At 35.9% G+C, this 20,376-nt stretch overlaps 1 protein-coding gene across 5 annotated transcripts in view; it reads right to left on the bottom strand.

Annotated features, from left to right (window-relative positions):
- Nucleotides 1-1,500: 1,500 nt before the first annotated feature.
- The window catches only part of LOC135217322 (mucin-2-like), a 46,202-nt gene continuing 27,326 nt past the window's right edge, over nucleotides 1,501-20,376 (bottom strand). For 3 of the 5 annotated variants that reach the window (XM_064253115.1, XM_064253113.1, XM_064253112.1), the window contains exons 2-3: nucleotides 3,200-4,777; nucleotides 1,501-2,927 (exon numbers count right to left, since the gene is read on the bottom strand). In XM_064253115.1, coding sequence (XP_064109185.1) covers nucleotides 2,810-2,927; nucleotides 3,200-4,755 — 1,674 coding nt within the window. In that variant the 5' untranslated portion in view covers nucleotides 4,756-4,777 and the 3' untranslated portion in view covers nucleotides 1,501-2,809. Of the gene's footprint in view, nucleotides 2,928-3,169; nucleotides 4,778-8,104; nucleotides 8,263-20,376 lie in introns of all 5 variants that reach the window. The other 2 variants (XM_064253114.1, XM_064253116.1) reach the window with 2 other exon arrangements.

Here is a 20,376-nt window from a genome sequence, read left to right as displayed (position 1 = left end):
AGAATTTCAGTTTCCGGGGGTTGGAATTGTGATCAAGGATTTTTAAAATTATGTGCATATCATTTGGAATGCACCTTTTGAGGCAGACAATTTTGGAAAGGGAGGGAGACAACATTATGATATATGGTGAAAGGGTTTTTGGGCCGAAAAGGCTTGAGAACCGCTGGTTGAAGCCTTCAAGGAGCAAGGAAGAATTTAGTGATGCCTATACTCCTTTATGAAAATCATGAGGAAAATGACTGCGGACCCTCATAGGTATAACTGAAGTGAAGGACGCTAGGTCTATTCAAGGGCAACATAAAGAGGGCGAATGAGTAACAACGAAACAAAACCAGTCTGACCACAAGCAGTACTGGGCAGACTAAGTATTATCAAACAGATAACAGCCTGGATTTATAATTCAAACCTGATATCTTAACTGTGAGGTGTATCTATCTACTACTAATAAAGTTTTCGCTATTGCGATACACCCCCAAAAGTTTTGAAATGTCTTAAATCATAACAAAATGAACATCAGGTGTTACATACACACCGTGTACAATCATACAGTGAGATGATTTGGCTCTGATCTAACAGCATCTCATTCCAAATCCCCTTTTAGTTTAAGTTATGAATATTCTAAATATAACACTTAAAACACAAAGTCAGTCTGCTCTGACGAATCAAACTACATTATAAACCTCAAGAGTGAAATCATTTCCACTTTTCAAGTTGTTCATAGTAATGCAAAATGGTTCCCAGTTCCTTATAGATGGTTCCCTTGAGAAGTTTTCTGTGATGCAACTGATGTCAATCCGCAAAGACAACTTGGGAATCAACTTAACAACGGAAATATCTCATTTAAAACCACAAACTGTTACATATTAAATTTTTCCAGTAAAAGAGCAACTCATCATAAAAAAAAAGAGAGATATTTTGCATTATATGGACAAAGAAATTTTGTAAATTGTTCTAATGCCATAAAGTTTCAATATTTTTTGTGCAGAGAACTGCTCATGGTTTGGTAAACCTATTGGCTTCATGAGTGAAATTTCACTCAGAAAAAAACTTAAAACCCCAATCAAAAATAGTCATAATACAGGTCACATTTAGCCTCTTCTACATTTTTTCAACCTAACATCATACTAAATTAAGCATAAAGAATTTAGACCTTCAAAATAATAAGGCAAGAATTGACTATTTTAAAACAAAGTAAAACCAAAAGCTCCCCTGAATGGATTATTTACTGATCTTCAGTCATAGGCATAATGGAAGGTACTAACATAACCCAGTTTGAAAATCATGAGCTTGGCTGATGTCATTCCAAGAATATCTTACTAAAAAGAATAATTTTTTTCATAGATTCCTACCTGCATTATTCCATTCACCATCTTTTCTAAAAGGTGACACACGAAATACAATGGTAATATATAACAACACGGTACAATTTACAATACACTCACTGAACTACTATTTCCAACTGTCAGTATAACAATACAGATGAAAAGGATAACGCAGGTGTATATTACTTTTAAACTTTAATACTGAATAATATATATATAAGACTGCCTTCTTATATACTTTATATATATCACACAGACAAAAAAATATACAAGTGTAAAAGCCAAACACCACTATAGCTACATCACAAGAAAAATAAAATTCTTTCTGAAAGAAGGGGGAGGGAGGGAAAATATATTAATTAACCTTTCTAAGTTCACTGTGACTGGAGAGACTCAGAATCGCTGAACAGACGACATTTATGACAAGAATCAATCCCAAAGTATGAAATGCAGTTGACAGAAAATAAATGCAAGCTGGCAGAGGGAAACTATCGTCTAACTTAGGATGAAACTTTCTTTTTTTTTTAAGTACATTCAGTCCGTCAGTACTATCAAGATCAAATCTGGCATCCATCTTATCATTAAAGGTGAAGGAAATATCGTAATTACAAATCTGAGCAACATTACCTATAAAATTACATATTTCATGATGGCAATTAAAATGATTTATCATTGAAAATGTAAATTGAAAAAAAGGATAAAAGGAAGTGGGGAATTTCAAGATTAATGAACAGGTCAAATATGCCAAAGACACTAAAATAACTCATTAAAAAGGGCTTACAAGAACCACATATCCAATCTTACCAAAACCAAAACATATGTTAAAGAAAGAAGTCAAAATCACATCTGTTGACAAAATATGTAAAAAAAATTACTATAGCATGTTTTGAGAAATTGCGACATATACATATTTTGTATTACTTCAAATTACATTAAAGTTTCTTTGAATCAAAATTTAATAACTCACAAGCATCTCAATTCAATATGAAACAATATTATAACAGGGTTGAATATACTATGATTTATAATTGACAGAGAATACTTTCCATTTTAAACTATACCACAAGTGTATTTAATCATTCTGTTTGCTCTTCGGGTCACTTGCAGTTTTCTATTACTGAAAAACTGAGCAAGGAATCTTTTTAATTACCATCACATTTTTGGGTGAACTCACTGGACTTGCTAAACACCGACTACTACGTACGTTGTCACCGGGCTGGAGATGCCAGTTTCAATAAAAGTAGAAAAATATACATACAACAAAAATAAAATTCACTCATTTTATGACAAGCTTTTTTACCACTGCCTCGTGATTACATTACAAATACATCGAAAGGGCTATTTCAGGAACTAGGCTAGGTGAGCCCCAACAAGGGGTGACACATTATTTGGAAATACAGAGAGGAATCATCACAACTTGTCCCTGTGGGAGGAGGAGGAGGAGGAGGAGGAGGAGGAGGAGGAGGATGGACATCTTGCAGCAGGCGTTACCTCCCTCTCATTTTCGCATGGTGCGGGCGGGGCGAATGCTGGGAAGGACTGGGGCTCGGCTCTGGAGTAGAATTTGGTGGTCTTGGTGGGCGAGGACTAGGAGTTCTTGCGGACCTGGAAACAAGAGATACATCACTTGACGTATATGGTTCATGATGGCGAATGTTTTAACTCAGTTGCATTGTTCCACTGAAGATTATTCATGACATCACAACCCTTACTGAAAATGAATTAACAAAGAAGTCTAAAATCAGTTATTGATACTTCAGTAGCAGCTGACGTTAATCATGGAAAAGGTGTTTAGTGGAATATGTTGATGTGAAAGAAAGTATAGTACTACGTAGAAAAAGAAATACCGCTGTTGCTACGGAAAACTCTTCTGCTACCTTGGCCTTGGACTTAATCTGTGCCTCCCTGAGGGAGATGGTGGTTGTGCCAGTGGCTGGTTTAAAGATATTGGTGATACCGATCTCCTTGGGGATGCCAGTCTCTGTGTAAGACCTCGACTGCGCAGTGGCGGTGAAACAGATCTTCGGCTTGGTGTTGGTGGCGTAGATCTGGAATGGTGGCGTAAGGGGGGAGATACAGAGCGTCTTACTGTTGAAGGAGAGTGGAGCCGATCTTGTGGAGATACAGAGCGCCTTGGCGATGGGGGATATTGGTTGTGAGCTGCTCTATGACGACTGGAAGGTGTTGCTGGGCACGGAGGTGTTGGTGGTCTAGGTGGTGGAGCAGTGGGTGCCACACGAGTTAAACTTATGGGACTTGATGAGGCACGAGTCCGCCAAGACAGCACCTGGGGAGGTATGTCCCCATGAGGAACAGAGGTAGAGTTAATATTTGGATTATTAGGATAATGCTGTGTAGAAGATGATATACCTGCTGATGCTCCAGAATGTCCATTTGAAGATAAAGGTGGTGGCCATGGAGACAGAGACAAGCTGGCACCAATAGCAGTGGAAGAAGATGATGGTGAAATGCTAGGACCCATAGCAGCTGAATTAGGTGAATCACATTGCCAAGATAATCCAACAGCACCCTCAGAAGATTCCTGACACCAAGATGTGGATGAAGATTCAACATCTAAGGAGGAATTGACTGGATCCTGTGGGCAGGATGACGTTGAAGCAGTAGGCTCTCCTACATGAATGTCTGACTCCTCTGAGGACCACCTGGATCTACAGCTGCTTCTATCGTTATGCTTGTGGGACTCAGGAGAGCCCGTGGAACTTACATCATTAGTTCCAGCACTACCATGATACACCTCTGAAGTCCAGTGGGATGAAGAACTTTCTGATTTGGTATTGTTTTTGGAACAGTTGACCTGCCATGTTGAGCGTGACACCATGGTTTCACCCACAGCACTGGGAGGAATATCTTGAGTAGCATGAAAAAAAGATGGTACTGCAGCACCCTCAGATGAATCTGCTGGCCACTCACATCCTGCTTCATTATCTACAGAATTGACATGGTTACTGGATGAAAAAGGTGGCATATCAACATCCATGTTAGAGCTTGAGACTTCTGAGGAAAAAGGGTTTGGTGAGCATGAAGACTGGAAAGTAGCTGCAGAATCTAACTTGCTTTTTGAAGAGCTTGGGCACTGGTCTAGTGAAGCTGGAAATGCCACTGGAAAGCAATCAATACTGTGATTACTTGACTCTTCAACCATTGCTTCACCATTAGCAGGTCCCAACCCATCCTGCGAAGACATCAGTGGAACTGAAAAAGAACTGGTGGAGGAAGTAGGTTCCATAGAAGCATTAGCCATTGATGATGATATAGAGGACATTGCTGAAGAGAAGGGTGAAGTCCCAGGCACAGAAGGAGAGACTTCAGAGAAGTCAGATATATTTTCTCTTGGGATATCATGGCAATCATCAGAGGATGATGGGAGTGATTCAGGAGATGGAGGGGGTGTAGGGGATGATGGGTTGTTCATGGCGAAAACGTCGGGGCATCTCCTGGAAAAAGAAAAAAAAAGCATGTATGAGATTATGATGCAAAAGGTTTTGACCAACTAGTTACTTAAGACTAAAACAAACATTATAACTTAGTACTGTATATTATTAGCTACGAATATAATTCTGGAATCAAATATGGAATGATATTAGAAGGTTATCATCTTCGTAAATCTAGAAAGAAAGGCAATTTGTGGTTCATTTCATGAAATAATCTCATGAACTTGTGAATTCATCCACGGTATTCTACCCCCCTAATGCAACTATTGTACAAAGTGGTTTTCCAATGACCACTTTCATTCCATTGTCGAATACCCTGACCACACTCTGCCCATGGAAATAATTGGAATCTTGATTAATTTTATTATGTAATAACTAATAAATTGCTAATCTTTTCTAGAACCAGGGTCCCCTACTGATGAGTTGCAACTGAAAGGGTTACAAAATGATTTTGCGGTCACAGACCTAAATTTTTAAAAATTTTGAATCATCCCAAATTACCAAATGGTGAGCATCCTGACAAAGCAACATTTAAATATTTTCATTCCAGTAAAAATCTTGAAATTAATTTCTGGTATTACTAGGTACCTCATATGATTCCCTACTGATAATGTGCATTATGCCTCAATTTTTTTCAAGAAATGAATGCAAAAAAAAATGTTATACAAAAAACTATCAAGCATAAGACCTCTATCATCAAAAACCAATTATGTACACAGTTTTTATCCTATCCCAAGTTATGCACCAGGTTGGATTTGAGCCGACTGTGAATCCCCAAGCATGACAGTGTCACTGTCCTTAAGTGTTCTTTGGGAAATTGTTGTGATATTTGTTGTGCCTTTGACTCACTTCAAGACAGGAACAAATTATGGACAAGCTGGCATTCCTCTTCTATTCCGTTTTCTTCTGCATTGCAACTTCACCTCGGTTTTCTATATAATTTTTGTCACTGTTCCACTGAACTAGTAGAAACAGTCTTCACTTCTTTTCCAGATGGTTGCATGATAACCACAAACTCACCGACCTCCTGCCCCAACCCATTTACTTGTGAAAATCAAGAGTCCTCATCTTTGTCACTGTCTTCATTTGCCTTGGGTTTTCAACAGCACTCACAAGGTTCCATCTTTCAAGAGGCTGGACTAGACAATGACATTAGGTTGCTGTCATATTGGTTTCTGTACCACAAAAGCTTTCTGTAAAATGCTTTCTGACTTTCAGCAGCTTTTGAGAAATAAAAGGAATTTGGTTTTAATATTTCTACTAATAGCTCTGCAATTGCCCTCAAGGACAGTCTTTCGGCAAGAAACACAAAATACTCTTCTTCGGTGGCTGTTGCCCTATCTACAAGTGTTCACTAAAGCTTTTAAAGAAAATCCCACAATAGCCTCTAATGATGATCTACAATAAAAAATGGTTCTTCTTTATGAAATCTTGTGGCTATTTGTCTTAACTCTGTTGTTTCATTCAACCATGACCATGTTCATTCATGCTCCCTTCAATATATGAAACTTCTATTTGAATGATTAACCACAACTCAAGGCCCATTTTCCGTAACTAAGAGCTAGCGTTACTTGAAATATCTTCAGTCATCTCACACAGAAATAAAACTGATCTAGGCCTATATTGGTCTTGCTTCAAAAACTTCACAACCTCACTTAATTCAAATTTATGTAAGCAAATAACTTCTGCTGCCAAATGAATGTGTAAAGTACTCAAAATAAATTGAGTTGTTTTGTGCTTTTATTGTTTCGTGATTCTAGCTTCTCATGGAATTCACTCATATCCATTATATTGAATTAATTTCAGCTTACGAGAAGACAATAAGTCCTTTCTGTACTAAATCCAATCAAAATTGACTAGCCTATATGGGTATAAAAAGGCCCAGCACGCCTTTAATCCGGTAATCTCATATAGAAAAGTCGGGCAGAGAGGGGCGCTCCAGTAATAACGTGAGTTGAATTTCCACGAGGGGGCTGTGAGTGACTTATGCAAGTAATCTCTTTGTATCTTTGCCATCATTGGCTTTATCATGCAGTATAATGTCTCAGTAGCGTTGTGGTGATTCAAGCCTACGTTCATCTTACATTTATGAAGAATTGTTGTTTTAGTGAATTCTTTTTTCTTAGATTCTTGTGGTCGCGTGGCCACCCAGATTCTGTGTAAAGTAAGGGTAACCCAACCCCAATCCGTTCAATGGATCCAGTCCCTGAACAACAGCAGCTTGATTAAGGTACTTAACATACTGTTGTTAGGTCACTCACAGCTGTGAAACGAGGGGAGTGGAAGTCAAAAAGTTACAGTAGGCTAGGTGCTCTGAAACGGAGCCTAGTTCGTTTTGTTGCCCATGTTAGGGTCTGTTATGAAGCAAGAGCCTATGAGAGTCAAGGCTAGCTTAACCATTGTTTTGACCCTCATGAGCGAGGTGTATTTATAAATTGTACTGTAAGATTAATCTGCCATGAGCGGGCAAAAAGGTGATCAGGAAGATTCAATAGTTAATGTAATGTTAATTAAGGGCAGCATCATTTCCACTGTAGCTTTTGGAATCAACTGTTAACAACCTCAAAATGGCGACCACCACAGAAACTTAAATTGGGTTACTTATAGTTCTCCTGACCACAACTCTGAGTCAAGCACGAACGAATCTCCTCGATTCATTAAATGAAAAAGTGTACCAGAATTTGTTAGACCAAATCCAAGCTGACGAACAGCAGCTAAGGTCTCTATATCTCTCTCACAGTCAAATTGGAGCCCTCCGTTGAAAGTAAAGTAGTGACAGCATTAAAAAAAGCGGGTCAGACTATTACCTTGTTGCTAAGCCATTCGGCACTTTGACCTGCGTATCGCAGCCAAAAACTCGTCTGTTGCGATTAAAATAATTACCACTACCCATGTTCAAAGGCAAAAAAAGTGAGTTCGCCACTTTCAAAGAACTGTTTAATGCACATGTTCATCAATGTAGTGATTTCAATGATGTAGCGAAAAACACACACGTATCTGCTGGGATCTCTGGAAGGGGAGTTGCTCAAAGTAATTAAGTCTCTGAGCATAACTGCTGCTAATTATCGCATTGCCCTAGACTTATTAGATAAGTACTACGGGAGTACTATGGGAATCAGCAACAAACGTTAGTTATTTTGCATCGGTGACTGGCCAACATCTTTGTGCCCAATTGTAACTATACTGAACTTGAAAACTTTTGTATCGAACTCACTGTTATTGAACAGATCAAACACCTCAGTGGATCTCCATTGGATCAAGGCATCCCTATTGAGCCTCATTAATCAGAAACTATCTCAGGGTCAAGTTTATCAGAAAGTAATAGAGTACCTTCATAAATGCGACTTTTCCTTTGATGAACTGTTTGAGGCATTGGATTTCCTCCTCCGAAGCATGGAAGACGATTCCTTGCAGAGAGAAGAATTGTCGCTAACAGCACGTAAAAAGGGGTCGGAAACCAATGTACTGCATATGATGGCGTGTCCGTTCTGTAATGGTAACCACACCGCCTTTAATTGTTCAAAACATCCAATTGTAGTGGCTAAGAAATGCCAATTAATCCTAGCTAAAAAGTGCTTTAATTGTTTTGCTTCCTCCAGTCACAGCAGTAAACAATGTAGTAATAAGAGAAATTGTAAATTGTGTGATGGATGCCATCACAGCTTAATTTTTTATAGAGACAGTCAACAACCCAGGTCTGTTGTGCCTACTACCAACCGTTCAAGTTATCAATCCTCCTCTAAACCTTCCCATGTAGTTTCGCAACCTGTGAAAAACCACGGATCTAACTGAAAGTTCAGCCAAAATAAAAAAAATTAAAAGTCAAGTGTAACTGCTAAAATGGTCAAGGATGAGACTTCGACTGAATGCCAGCTACTTTGCTACCCACAGCTACTTTATTACCCACAGCTACAGCTACTGTATAAATTTGCGATCATTCTTTTCGTACACAAGTGTTCTTTCAAGATGGTAGCTAAAAAGTTGTGACTTCCTGTAATCAAATGTCTATCTTTAAATATTGTTCCCTTTGGTTCTCAGATTGTACATGGTAATTTTGATGTAGTATCATGTCATATTCATGTAGGCCCTAGAGTAATTCACTCTAAACTTGTCGTTCACGACGACGTCGATACACCTATCCATAATGTTGGCATTTCTAACGTAAAAAGACATTTACAGAACAAGGGATGTATGATGGCTTATGAGGAGATTCACAGAGATCTTAAAAATGTTAAAATTCTCACTGGGGCTGACTATTTCAACTTAATTGTGTTGGGGATGGATAAAATTGGAGTGAGCCTGTTCTTCACACAATCGCATAACACCATGTAGGCGAGTCCCACAGTGGGCCCTGGAAGGGGTAGATGTCTCAGTAGTACTCACTTTAAGGATATGTCACGAAGAGATCGATATTGATATGTGGGGGGAAGTTAGACACCATTGGAATTGCACCGCATGAACAATTCACTACATCAGAACACGCTGCCATGCGAAAAGCCCAGAACAGTATTGTCAGTGCCAAACAAGGGTACCAAGGTAGCCTACCGTTTCGCGGGTCTGAATGCCCCAAAAGCAATTATCGCAATGCGCTTGTGCAATTGAATTGCGCTAGGAACCCAGCTCCTCAAAGATCCTAGCTACCGTAACAATTACGAGAATGTCCTTCAAACTTATTTGTCAGCAGGATTCATTTGGGAAGTCACAAATCCCGAAATTGAAGGGTATTAGTTGCCTCACTTTTGGTGAAAAGAAACAGTCCCACAACACCTTTACACATTGTTTTTAATGCATCTTCAAAAGTCAAAGGGGAACTTTCGCTCAACGACTGCTTGTATCCTGATATTAATTTAGTAGAACTACTGTACGAGTTGCTCATTAAGTTCCACCATGACCCATATGGCTTAATCTCTGACATTCCAAAAGCATTCCATAGAGTTTGTCACATGCAGATGACGCAAAATAGGCTCGATTCTTGTGGCAACAGTGGCTGAAATGAATGGCCATGTACACCTTCAATGTAGTTGTTTTTGGCATCACTAGCAGTCCGGATCTCTTGCAACAAGTACTGTGAACCCATCTGCAAGAGAGGGGAAGGGAAGATCTTACTAAATCCTTCTATGTGGACATTTATCTGCAGACGTAAGCAACTATAAATCAAATGGAGGGAGATTATTGTGAAGTCAAATCCTTACTGGATGAAGCTTCCATGCCATTGACAGGGTGGGCAAGAAACAGTTGAGCTATTTGATCAGCAGATAGGTTGCAGGGAACCATTAGCAGTCACAGTGTTGGGAATGATTTGGAACAGAAGGGAAGATAGTTTAAGTTTAGTCTTGCAAAGAAAAGAAAATGGATCTTAATAATAACAACCGCACTAAACATAAGTTGTTATCTCTCCTAGTAGCAAACTTTGACCCCTTAGGGCTAGTCAGTCCCATTTTTGACGGGAAAAATTCTCCTCCAAGAATTGTGGAAAGCCGGGGTGGGCTGGGGCGACGTACTGTCAGAAGAACATCAGTTAGAATCCAATAGAGTGCTTAGAGAATTTGAAGATGTCCACGCATACCAATTCAAGCGAGGGATTATTCAGAGAAATAGCCAGTTACATTTATTAACCGATGCATCCAGTACGACCTACGGCACTGTAGCCTATGTCAGGCAGGGAGCAGAGCAGGTAGATCTCTCAACATCTAAAATGAGGGTTACGCCCAGAAAACAGGCAAAATTAACTATTCCTAAACTAGAACTTCTAGCCTTAATGCTAGGGTTTAGGGTAGGAAAGGATTTGGTTAAGTTGCCGAGTATTTCAACCATTGTGATCTGGACTGATAGCAAGGTAGCTATGGCTTGGGTGGGCAGCAAAGTAGGAAATAAAAACACTTTCATTTCTAACAAGTGGGGGAGATTGTTTCAATCCAGCAGGAGTGTGGCATCGAACAAAATCCAGCTGACATCCTGACCTGAGGTTCTACATTGCATGACCTGAAAACGAAAAGCTTATGGTATAAAGGACTTGCCTTTCTATGCCAAGAGGGGACAGCTGAGCCGTATGTTGAGGAAGGAGAAACTCCCATCTGACTACGAAATGTAAATCATAGCCGCCCTGAGAGAGCTCATTGAAGAAGGAACTCCGACTCCGCCAGCAGAACTTCGGAAGTTTCAGGGAAGTAATGTTGATTTTGTGTAACTTATGAAAGTCATCACTGTTATGCTCAAATTTGGGAACTGTCAGGCAGATCCATTTTCCAAGCTAGTCTATTTAGAACTGAGACGCCATCTTCCTACGGTGTCTAGTAGATTAGAGAGTGGTGTACAAGTCCCCACTCATATTGAGAATTTCATTAAGCAACTATGATGAGGCCGTCACGAAACAGTTCCTGCATAGGACAAGAATAAGGTGGATCTTCCAGATTCCCAGGTCTCCCTGAAAAGGGGGATTTTTTGAGAGGTTGATTGGGGTAGTCAAAAGAACGTTGGCTAACCCCCTCCGCCGTAACATCTTCAAAGAACAGCTTCGAACCCTCATTAAGGAGGCTGAGGCTGTTGGTAACAACCGTCCCTTGATGTACACTGGGGACATGCGGGAGGATGAAGCCCTCATCCGTGGAGATGTAGTTCTTCTGCTACCGCCCATGGTTCCTAACGAAGACATGCATCAAACGTTGACCAATCGCCAACTATGTCAACAGTATTTCAGGTTGACCAAGACCCTCGGCCACTTCAAACGTTACTGGAGGGAAGGGTACCCAACTGCACTGCGTGAAGGCGACATCGTGTTGGTCAAGAAAGAGCAGCGGAAACGCAGTCAGGGGCCCCTCGGTAAGATCACTGAACTCTACCCTGACAGTAAAGGGGTTGTCAAGTTGCTGAAGGTACTCTTCAAAAGTGAGGAGCACCTGCGAGCAGTACAACACTTCGTCCCACTTGAGATCAATGCCCACGACAACGAGCGAGAAGAAGAAGGGACCCAAAACGACGACAGTTATGAAACAGTAGGTAGACGTGAGTCAGGGTGAAATTAGTAATGAAGAATTAAATCGAGACTGAGAGACTCAATGTAAGTGATCGTGATGCAGATAGTGATAGGGATAAAATGAGTGAGACAGTGAATGAAGCAGTTATCAGACTGAAAAGGAAAGCTGCTGTTGAACAGAGAAAAAGAATGTTGGATTGGGTTAAAGACGATTTAGTGTAGTGTGTGTTGTTAACAGTTGAGAGGAGAACTATGAAAGAGTACAAGTTGGGAAGAGGTTTGAAGGAATTATGGTTGTTAACATATTCTGTTGTTGCATCTCATGAGAACGAACTAAGCAGTCCGCATACGGCTTCAACTGTGCAAACTGTGTTCATTGCCATTGTAAACTCTATGTCCATTATGTAACTCATACCTCGCACGGGACGAGCTCCCTCATTAAAACTCCCACCGGAGTGTTGGGTAACTGATTCCTATTGGTAAGCAACCACATGACTGAGTGATGAGTGGAACGCTTGGACACTATTCGATCGTAATTATTGCTATATGCATGTAATCCCTATGTTGCTATTCTTACCTTAACTGGTTGGTTTCGTAACATATTTCATCTTTTTATGATTACTGCATGATCTGTTTACAAAGCTGAATCATTTGTGTTACCCTGATTACTACCATTAATGTTGGTACCGATAGTAGCATGCCCTGTAACGAGCACTGAGTCGATTGCTAATTCCTTGAGAGGAATTTTGAATACATTTATGTGTAGCCTTGTTGCATTAACGTTAATTGATTGAATTATGTTCTACGTGTTATTGCCATTGCTTGATTGCTCTTGATATTGATCTGAATGCCTTTGTAATGCATTGCTGTTGCCACGATGTGGCCTGTGTTACTTATTGCATTGCTATTTGATGTTGCTATGTTGCTTTTCATCATGTTTTACCATTGCTTGAGTTGTACCCATTTTTGTTACCATTAATTGAGTTACATTTTGTACATTGCCTTGATGTTGATTGCCTTATGTATTGATATTTCATGCCTTTGCCATTTGTCGAGTGACCACTCAATACTGTAACTGTTTGCCGTTGATTTTTTTGTATGGTGTTTTTACGTTGCATGGAACCAGTGGTTATTCAGCAATGGGACCAACGGCTTTACTGACTTCCAAACCACGTCGAAAGTGAACTTCTATCACCAGAAATACACATCTCTCACCCCTCAGTGGAACGCCGGAGAATCAAACATGTGGCCAACGAGGTGGCACTCCAACACCATACCGACCACGCCACTGAGGCCGTTGAGAGTTAGACGCGTATCGTAGCGCTGCGTACACCTCTAGGCCTCGACCCTCCTAGACCATGCTCGCTTGCCACGCCAGTTTGCTTGAAGCCTGCATTAATTTCAGCTTACAAGAAGACAACAAGTCCTTTCTGTAAAGCTAAATCCAATCGAAATTGACTAACTCGTATGGGTACAAAAAGGCTCTGCACGCCTCAATCGCCCTCCTTTAATCCGGTAATCTCATATCGAAAAGTCGGGCAGAGAGGGGCGCTCCAGTAATAACGGAGTTGAATTTCCACGAGGCGGCTGTGAGTGACTGTGAGTGACTTATGTCAGTAATCTCTTTGTATCTTTGACATCGTTGGCTTTATCGTGCAGTATAATGTCTTCAGTAGCGTTGTGGTGATTCGAGACCACGTACATCTTACATTTATGAAGAATTGTTGTGTTTTAGTGAATTCTTTTTTATTAAATTCTCGTAATCGCATGGCCACTCCAGATTCTGTGTAAAGTAAGGGTAATCCGACCCTAATCTGTTTAAGTCAGGCTGTAAAATTGAAAATATTCAATCAGATACCTTATTTTTGTAATAAAATTATTAAAATCATCAGTGTTTCCATTCGAGCTGTCCTTGTGTACGGGCTGGAACCTATCCCTTAAGGTAGGGCTATCAGCCACCCTCCATCTGGCAAGAACCAGTAGTCTGTCGTCGAACAATTCGCGACAACAGAACAGCATTCAATCAACATATGCATACTTTAAGCTAGAGGTTGATTCTACATTCAAACCAGAAACGAAAAAATGTTTGACGATACAGTGGAAGTTTCAAAACCATATTCCTAGCATAGAAAATAAGCCACTCGACACATCTCTTCAAACCTGGAACTTACGACTATTAAGAGAGAATTATATGGGTGATCGGATCTCTCGTCAAAGCCTAACATTCCCTCGCATGCATACAAGATGTCACAGAACTTCATAGCGGGACAATGAGTTCTTTAGACTCGGCACGTTTCCCCCTTTGTAATGCAACTCTAAGCCAAAGTACATACATCAGACTGTCATATCACTGAAAACGTCACATCTGAGCGAACGTGCAATAACAATTGACGAGCGAACTCAGTCTTCCCATGGAAAATACACGCTTTTGGAAGACAATAAACATTTGTCGAATACGGCTCACATTCAACAGATTCCAACAATGACGTAGACATTTCATTTTATTTTGACAATCAACAGAACTAGTATGTGAATGGCCATTATGACCGATGCGATCCCGAGGGATTCGAGATTCTGGCGTAATACACGGCACGTGACACTTTGTTCGGCTGTTACGATAGAGGCCGTACTGTAACAAAACTTCCAGTCACTATGCACCAGTGCCTTGACGTTCCCGGCGCGGCGTTGGTCAACATTTATTAACCGTTTGTGAATGTTTGCCGTGTTTGTTTGCGGTATTCTTATGGTCTCTGTCTGCAATAATTCACTCTGATTTCTCTTTACTGTTTAAGTTTTCCAAATCATCTTTCAGAATTGCGAATTCTGTTAGAGAAGATTGCTTTGCAAGTTGATAGGGCTAAGTCTAGTTTTAGGCTTATTTCGTAGCCCTACTACTGCTATTACTATTATTAATATTTTGACTCTCTCGTCTTCATGATTTCGTAATAAAGATATATATGGATATTACTTGTAAACTCAAATAAATGCGACATTACTTGTAAACTCAAATATATGCGACATTACTTGTAAACTCTGAAAAGAGGACATAATTTGTAAACCAAAAGAAGTGGACATTACTTGTAAACTCAAATAATGGACATTACTTATAAACTCTAAAAAGAGGACATTGTTTACAAACTAAAGAAAGTAAATGGGCATTACTTTTAAACTAAAAAATGGACATTACTTTAAACTAAAAAAGTTGACATTTCTTACAAACTGAAAAAGTGGACATTAGTTGCACACTAGAAAAATGTGGACATTGCTTGTAAATAAAAAAGTGGACATTTCTTGTAAACAAAAAAAAATGAACATTAAAGGAAAACTAAAAAAAAGCGGACATTACTTGTAATTTTTAAAAAGTGGGCATTACTTGTATACTAAAAAAAAAGTGGACATTACTTGTAACATAAAAAAGTGGACATTCGTTGTAAACTGAGAAAAGTGGACATTACTTGTAAACTGTACATATTATTCTGACTGGTACTTCAGGAAGGACAATACTTAAAAAGATGCATGGTCGGAATATCTAATAAATTTGTAACATGCGTTCTGTTAAAACCACTTTCCGCTCAAACTTCAAGTTAAACGGGATTATAGCCCAAAATAATCTATATTAATTAACAGATAGCATTAATATTTAAAACAATAATGCCAAAAACGCAAGAAATAATCAACTGCTTTAAAGTTACACTGGCAAAACGTCCACAAATAAACTTACTTCTTCGTTTTGAAAAGTAATAATAAATTGACAAAACGTTCACAAATAAACTTACTTCATCGTTTTGAAAAATAATAATAAATTGGCAAAACGTCCACAAATAAACTTATTTCATCGTTTTGAAAAATAATAATAAATTGGCAAAACGTCCACAAATAAACTTATTTCATCGTTTTGAAAAAACAATAATAATAAATTGGCAAAACGTCCACAAATAAACTTATTTCATCGTTTGAAAAATAATAATAAATGGCAAAACGTCCACAAACATAAACTTATTTCATCGTTTGAAAAATAATAATAAATTGGCAAAAACGTCCACAAATAACTTAAATTTTTCATCGTTTTGAAAATAATAATAAATTGGCAAAAACGTCCCAACTAAACTTATTTCATTCGTTTTGAAAAATAAAATAATAAATTGGCAAAAACGTCCACAAATAAAAACTTTTCCATCGTTTTTGAAAAATAATAATAAATTTGGCAAAATGTCCACAAATAAAACAACTTATTTTTCATCGTTTTGAAAAAATAATAATAAATTGACAAAACGTCCACAAATAAACTTATTCCCATCGTTTTTGAAAAAATAAAAATAATAACAAATTGGCAAAACGTCCACAAATAAACTTATTCCATCGTTTTGAAAAATAATAATAAATTGGCAAAACGTCCACAAATAAACTTATTTCATCGTTTTGAAAAATAATAATAAATTGGCAAAACGTCCACAAATAAACTTATTCCATCGTTTTGAAAAAAAAATAATAATAATTGGCAAAAACCGTCCACAAATAAACTTATTTCATTTGTTTTGAAAATAATAATAAATTGACAAAACGTCCACAAAATAAAAAACTTATTTCATCGTTTTTGAAAAATAATAATAATTGACAAAACGCCACAAATAAACTTATTTCATCGTTTTGAAAAATAATAATAAATTGGCAAAACTCCACAAAAAAAAAAAAAAAAAAAAAAAAAAAAAAAAAATAAACTTATTTCATCATTTTTGAAAATAATAATAAATTAGCAAAAACGTCCACAAATAAACTTATTTCATCGTTTTGAAAAATAATAATAAATTGACAAAACGTCTACAAATAAACTTATTCCATCATTTTGAAAAATAATAATTTAAATTGCAAAACGTCCACAAAATAAACTTATTTCTTTCTCGTTTTGAAAAATAATAAATTGGCAAAACGTTTCCACAAATAACTTTATTTCTCGTTTTGAAAAATATTAATAAATTGGCAAAACGTCCACAAATAAACTTATATATTCCATCGTTTTGAAAAATAATAATTAAATTGGCAAAAAAACGTCCACAAAAATAAACTTATTTCTTTATCGTTTGAAAAATAATAATAAATGGCAAAACGTCCAAAAAATAAACTTATTTCATCGTTTTGAAAAAAAAATAATAAATTGGCAATAGTCTACAAAATAAATTTATTTGATCGTTTTGAAAAAATAATAATAAATTAAATTGGCAAAACGTACCACAAATAAACTTATTTTCATATTTTTGGAAAAATAATAATAAATGGCAAAATGCCACAAATAAACTTATTTCATCGTTTTTGAAAATAATAATAAATTGGCAAAAAACTCAAACAAATTAAACTTATTTCATCGTTTGAAAAATAATAATTAAAATTTTGGCAAAAACCGTCCACAAAAAAACTTATTCCATCGTTTGAAAAAATAATAATAAATGGCAAAAACGTCCCACCAAAAATAAACTTATTCCAACGGTTTTGAAAAATAATAAATTGACAAACGTACAAATTAAACTTATTCCATCGTTTTTGAAAAAAATTAATAAATTGGCAAAACGTCCACAAATACACTTTTCCATCATTTTTTTTTGAAAAATAATAATAAATTGGCAAAAAACGGCCACAAATAAAAAAACTTATTTCATCGTTTTTGAAAAATAACCCAAATTTGAAACAAAAAACGTCCACAAATAAACTTATTCATCGTTTTGAAAAATTCAATAATTAAATTGGCAAAAACGTTTCCACAAATAACTTATTCCAAATCGTTTTGAACAATAAATAATAAATGACAAAACATCCACAATAAACTTATTTCCATCGGTTTTTGAAAATAAAATAAAAATTGAAAAAACGTCCACAAATAAACTTATCACGTTTTTTGAAAAATAATAATAAATTGGCAAAAACGGCCAACAAATAAACCTCATTTCAATCGTTTTGAAAAATAATAATAAATTGGCAAAACGCCACAAATAAACTTTACTTCATTCGGTCGTTTTTGAAAATAATAAATAATTGCCAACCAAAACGTCCACAAATAAACTTATTTCATTTTCGTTTTGAAAAAAAATAATAAAAAATAAGGGCAAAACGTCCACTAATAAACCCCCCTTATTCCTCGTTTTGAAAAAAATAATAAATGGCACGTCCACAAAATAAAACTTATTTCATCGTTTTGAAAAAAAAAAAAAATAATAAATTGGCAAAACGTCCACAATAAACTTATTCATCGTCTTTTGAAAAATTATAATAAACCACGTCTACAAAAATAAACTTATCGATAGTTTTGACAAAAATAATAATAAATTGGCAAAACGTCCACAAACTTCCATTTCATCGTTTTGAAAAATAAATAATAAAATGGCAAAAAGTCCACTAATATTACTTCAATCATCGTTTTTTGAAAAATAATAATTAATTGGCAAAAACGTCCACAAATAAACCTTATTTCATCGTTTTGAAAAATAATAATAAATTGGGCAAAACGTCCACAAATAAAACTTACTTCATCGTCGTTTTGAAAAATATAAATAAATTGTCAAAAACGTCCACAAATTAACTTTTCCAGCGTTTTTTTGAAAAAGAAACAATAAATGGCAAAAAACGTCCACAAATAAACTTATCCATCGTTTGAAAAATATAATAAATTGGCAAAACGTCCACAATAAAACTATTCCATCGTTTTGAAAAAAATAATAAATTGGCAAAACGTCCACAAATAAACTTATTCATCGTTTGAAAAATAATAATAAATTGGCAAAACGTCCACAAATAAACTTATTCCATCATGGTTGTTTGAAAAACTTTAATAATAAATTGCAAAAACGTTCCACAAATAAACTTCTATTTCATCGTTTTGAAAAAATAATAAATTTTGACAAAAACGTCCACAAATAAACTTATTCCATCGTTTTGAAAAATAATAATAAATTGGTAAAACGTCCACAAATAAACTTATTTCATCGTTTTGAAAAATAATAATAAATTGACAAAACGTCCACAAATAAACTTATTCCATACGTTTTGAAAAATAATAACAAATTGACAAAATGTCCACAAATTAAACTTATTTTTTCATCGTTTTGAAAAATAAAAATAAAATAAAATTGCACCAAAACGTCCACCAAAATAAAACTTATTTCATCGGGTTTTGAAAACATAATAATAAATTGGACAAAACGTCCACAAATAAAACTTTACTTCATCGTCGTTTTGAAAAATAATAATAAAATTGAGGCAAAACGTCCCACCAAATAAAACTTATTTCACATCGTTTTGAAAAAAATAATAATAAAATTGGCAAAAACGTCCACTAAGAAACTTACTTCATCGTCGTTTTGAAAAAAATAATAAATTGGCAAAAACGACCACAAATAAACTTATCCATCGCTTTGAGAAATAATAATAAATTGGCAAAACGTCCACAAGATAAATTTATTCCATCGTTTGAAAATAATAATTAAATGGCAAACGTCCACGAATAACTGATTTCAAGCGTTTGAAAAATAACAAATAAATGCAAAACGTCCACTAATAAAACTTAATCATCGTCGTTTGAAAAATATAATAAAATTGGCAAAACGTCCAACAAATAAACTATTTCATCATTTTGAAAAAATAATAATAAATTGGCAAAATGTCCACAAATAAACTTACTTCATCATCGTTTGAAAAAGTAATAATAAAGTGGACAAAACGTCCACAAATTAAACTTATTCCATCGTTTGAAAAATAATAATTAAATTGGCAAAACGTCCACCCAAATATAACTTATTCCATCGTGTGAAAAATAATAATAAATTGGCAAACGTCCTACAAATAAACTTATTCCATCAATTTGAAAAAATAATATTAATTGGCACCAAAAAACGTCCACATTACACTTATTCTTGTTTGAAAAAAATAATAAATGGCAAAACGTCCACAAATAAAAATTATTCCATAGTTTTTGAAAAATAAGAATAAATGGCCAAAAGTCAACAAAATTAAACTATATTCGTCGTGTGAAATAGATAATAATAACTGGCAAACCGTCCACAAAAAACTTATTTCGTCGTTTTTGACAAAAATAATAATAAATTGCAAAACGTCCACAAATAAACTTATTCCACGTTTGAAAAATAATAATAAAATTGGCCCCCCCCCAAAAACGTCCACAAATAAACTTATTCCATCGTTTTGAAAAATAATAATAAACTGCAAAAACGTCCACAAATAATAAACTACTCGCATCGTCGTTTTGAAAAATAATAATTAAATTGGCAAAACGTATCCACAAATAAACATTATTCCATCGTTTCTGAAAATAATCATAAATTGCCAAAAACGTCCGCAAATAAACTTATTTCATCGTTTTGAAAAATTTTTTAATAATAAATTGGCCAAAACGTCCACAATAAACTTATATTGATCGTTTTGAAAACTAATAATAAATTGGCAAAACGTCCACAAATAAAACTTATTTCATCGTTTTTTGAAAAATAATAATTAAATTTTGGCCAAAAACGTCCACAAATAAACCCTTATTTTGATGTTTTGAAAAATAATAATAAATGGCCAAAACGTCCACAAAAAACTTCATTTCATCGTTTTGAAAAAATAATAACAAATTTTGGCAAAA

This window comes from Macrobrachium nipponense, chromosome 7 (assembly GCF_015104395.2).
Source record: "Macrobrachium nipponense isolate FS-2020 chromosome 7, ASM1510439v2, whole genome shotgun sequence".
Classification (NCBI taxonomy): Eukaryota; Metazoa; Arthropoda; class Malacostraca; order Decapoda; family Palaemonidae; genus Macrobrachium; species Macrobrachium nipponense.
The sequence above is the reverse complement of the archived record's forward strand: the minus strand, read 5'-3'. Positions and strand labels throughout refer to the sequence as shown.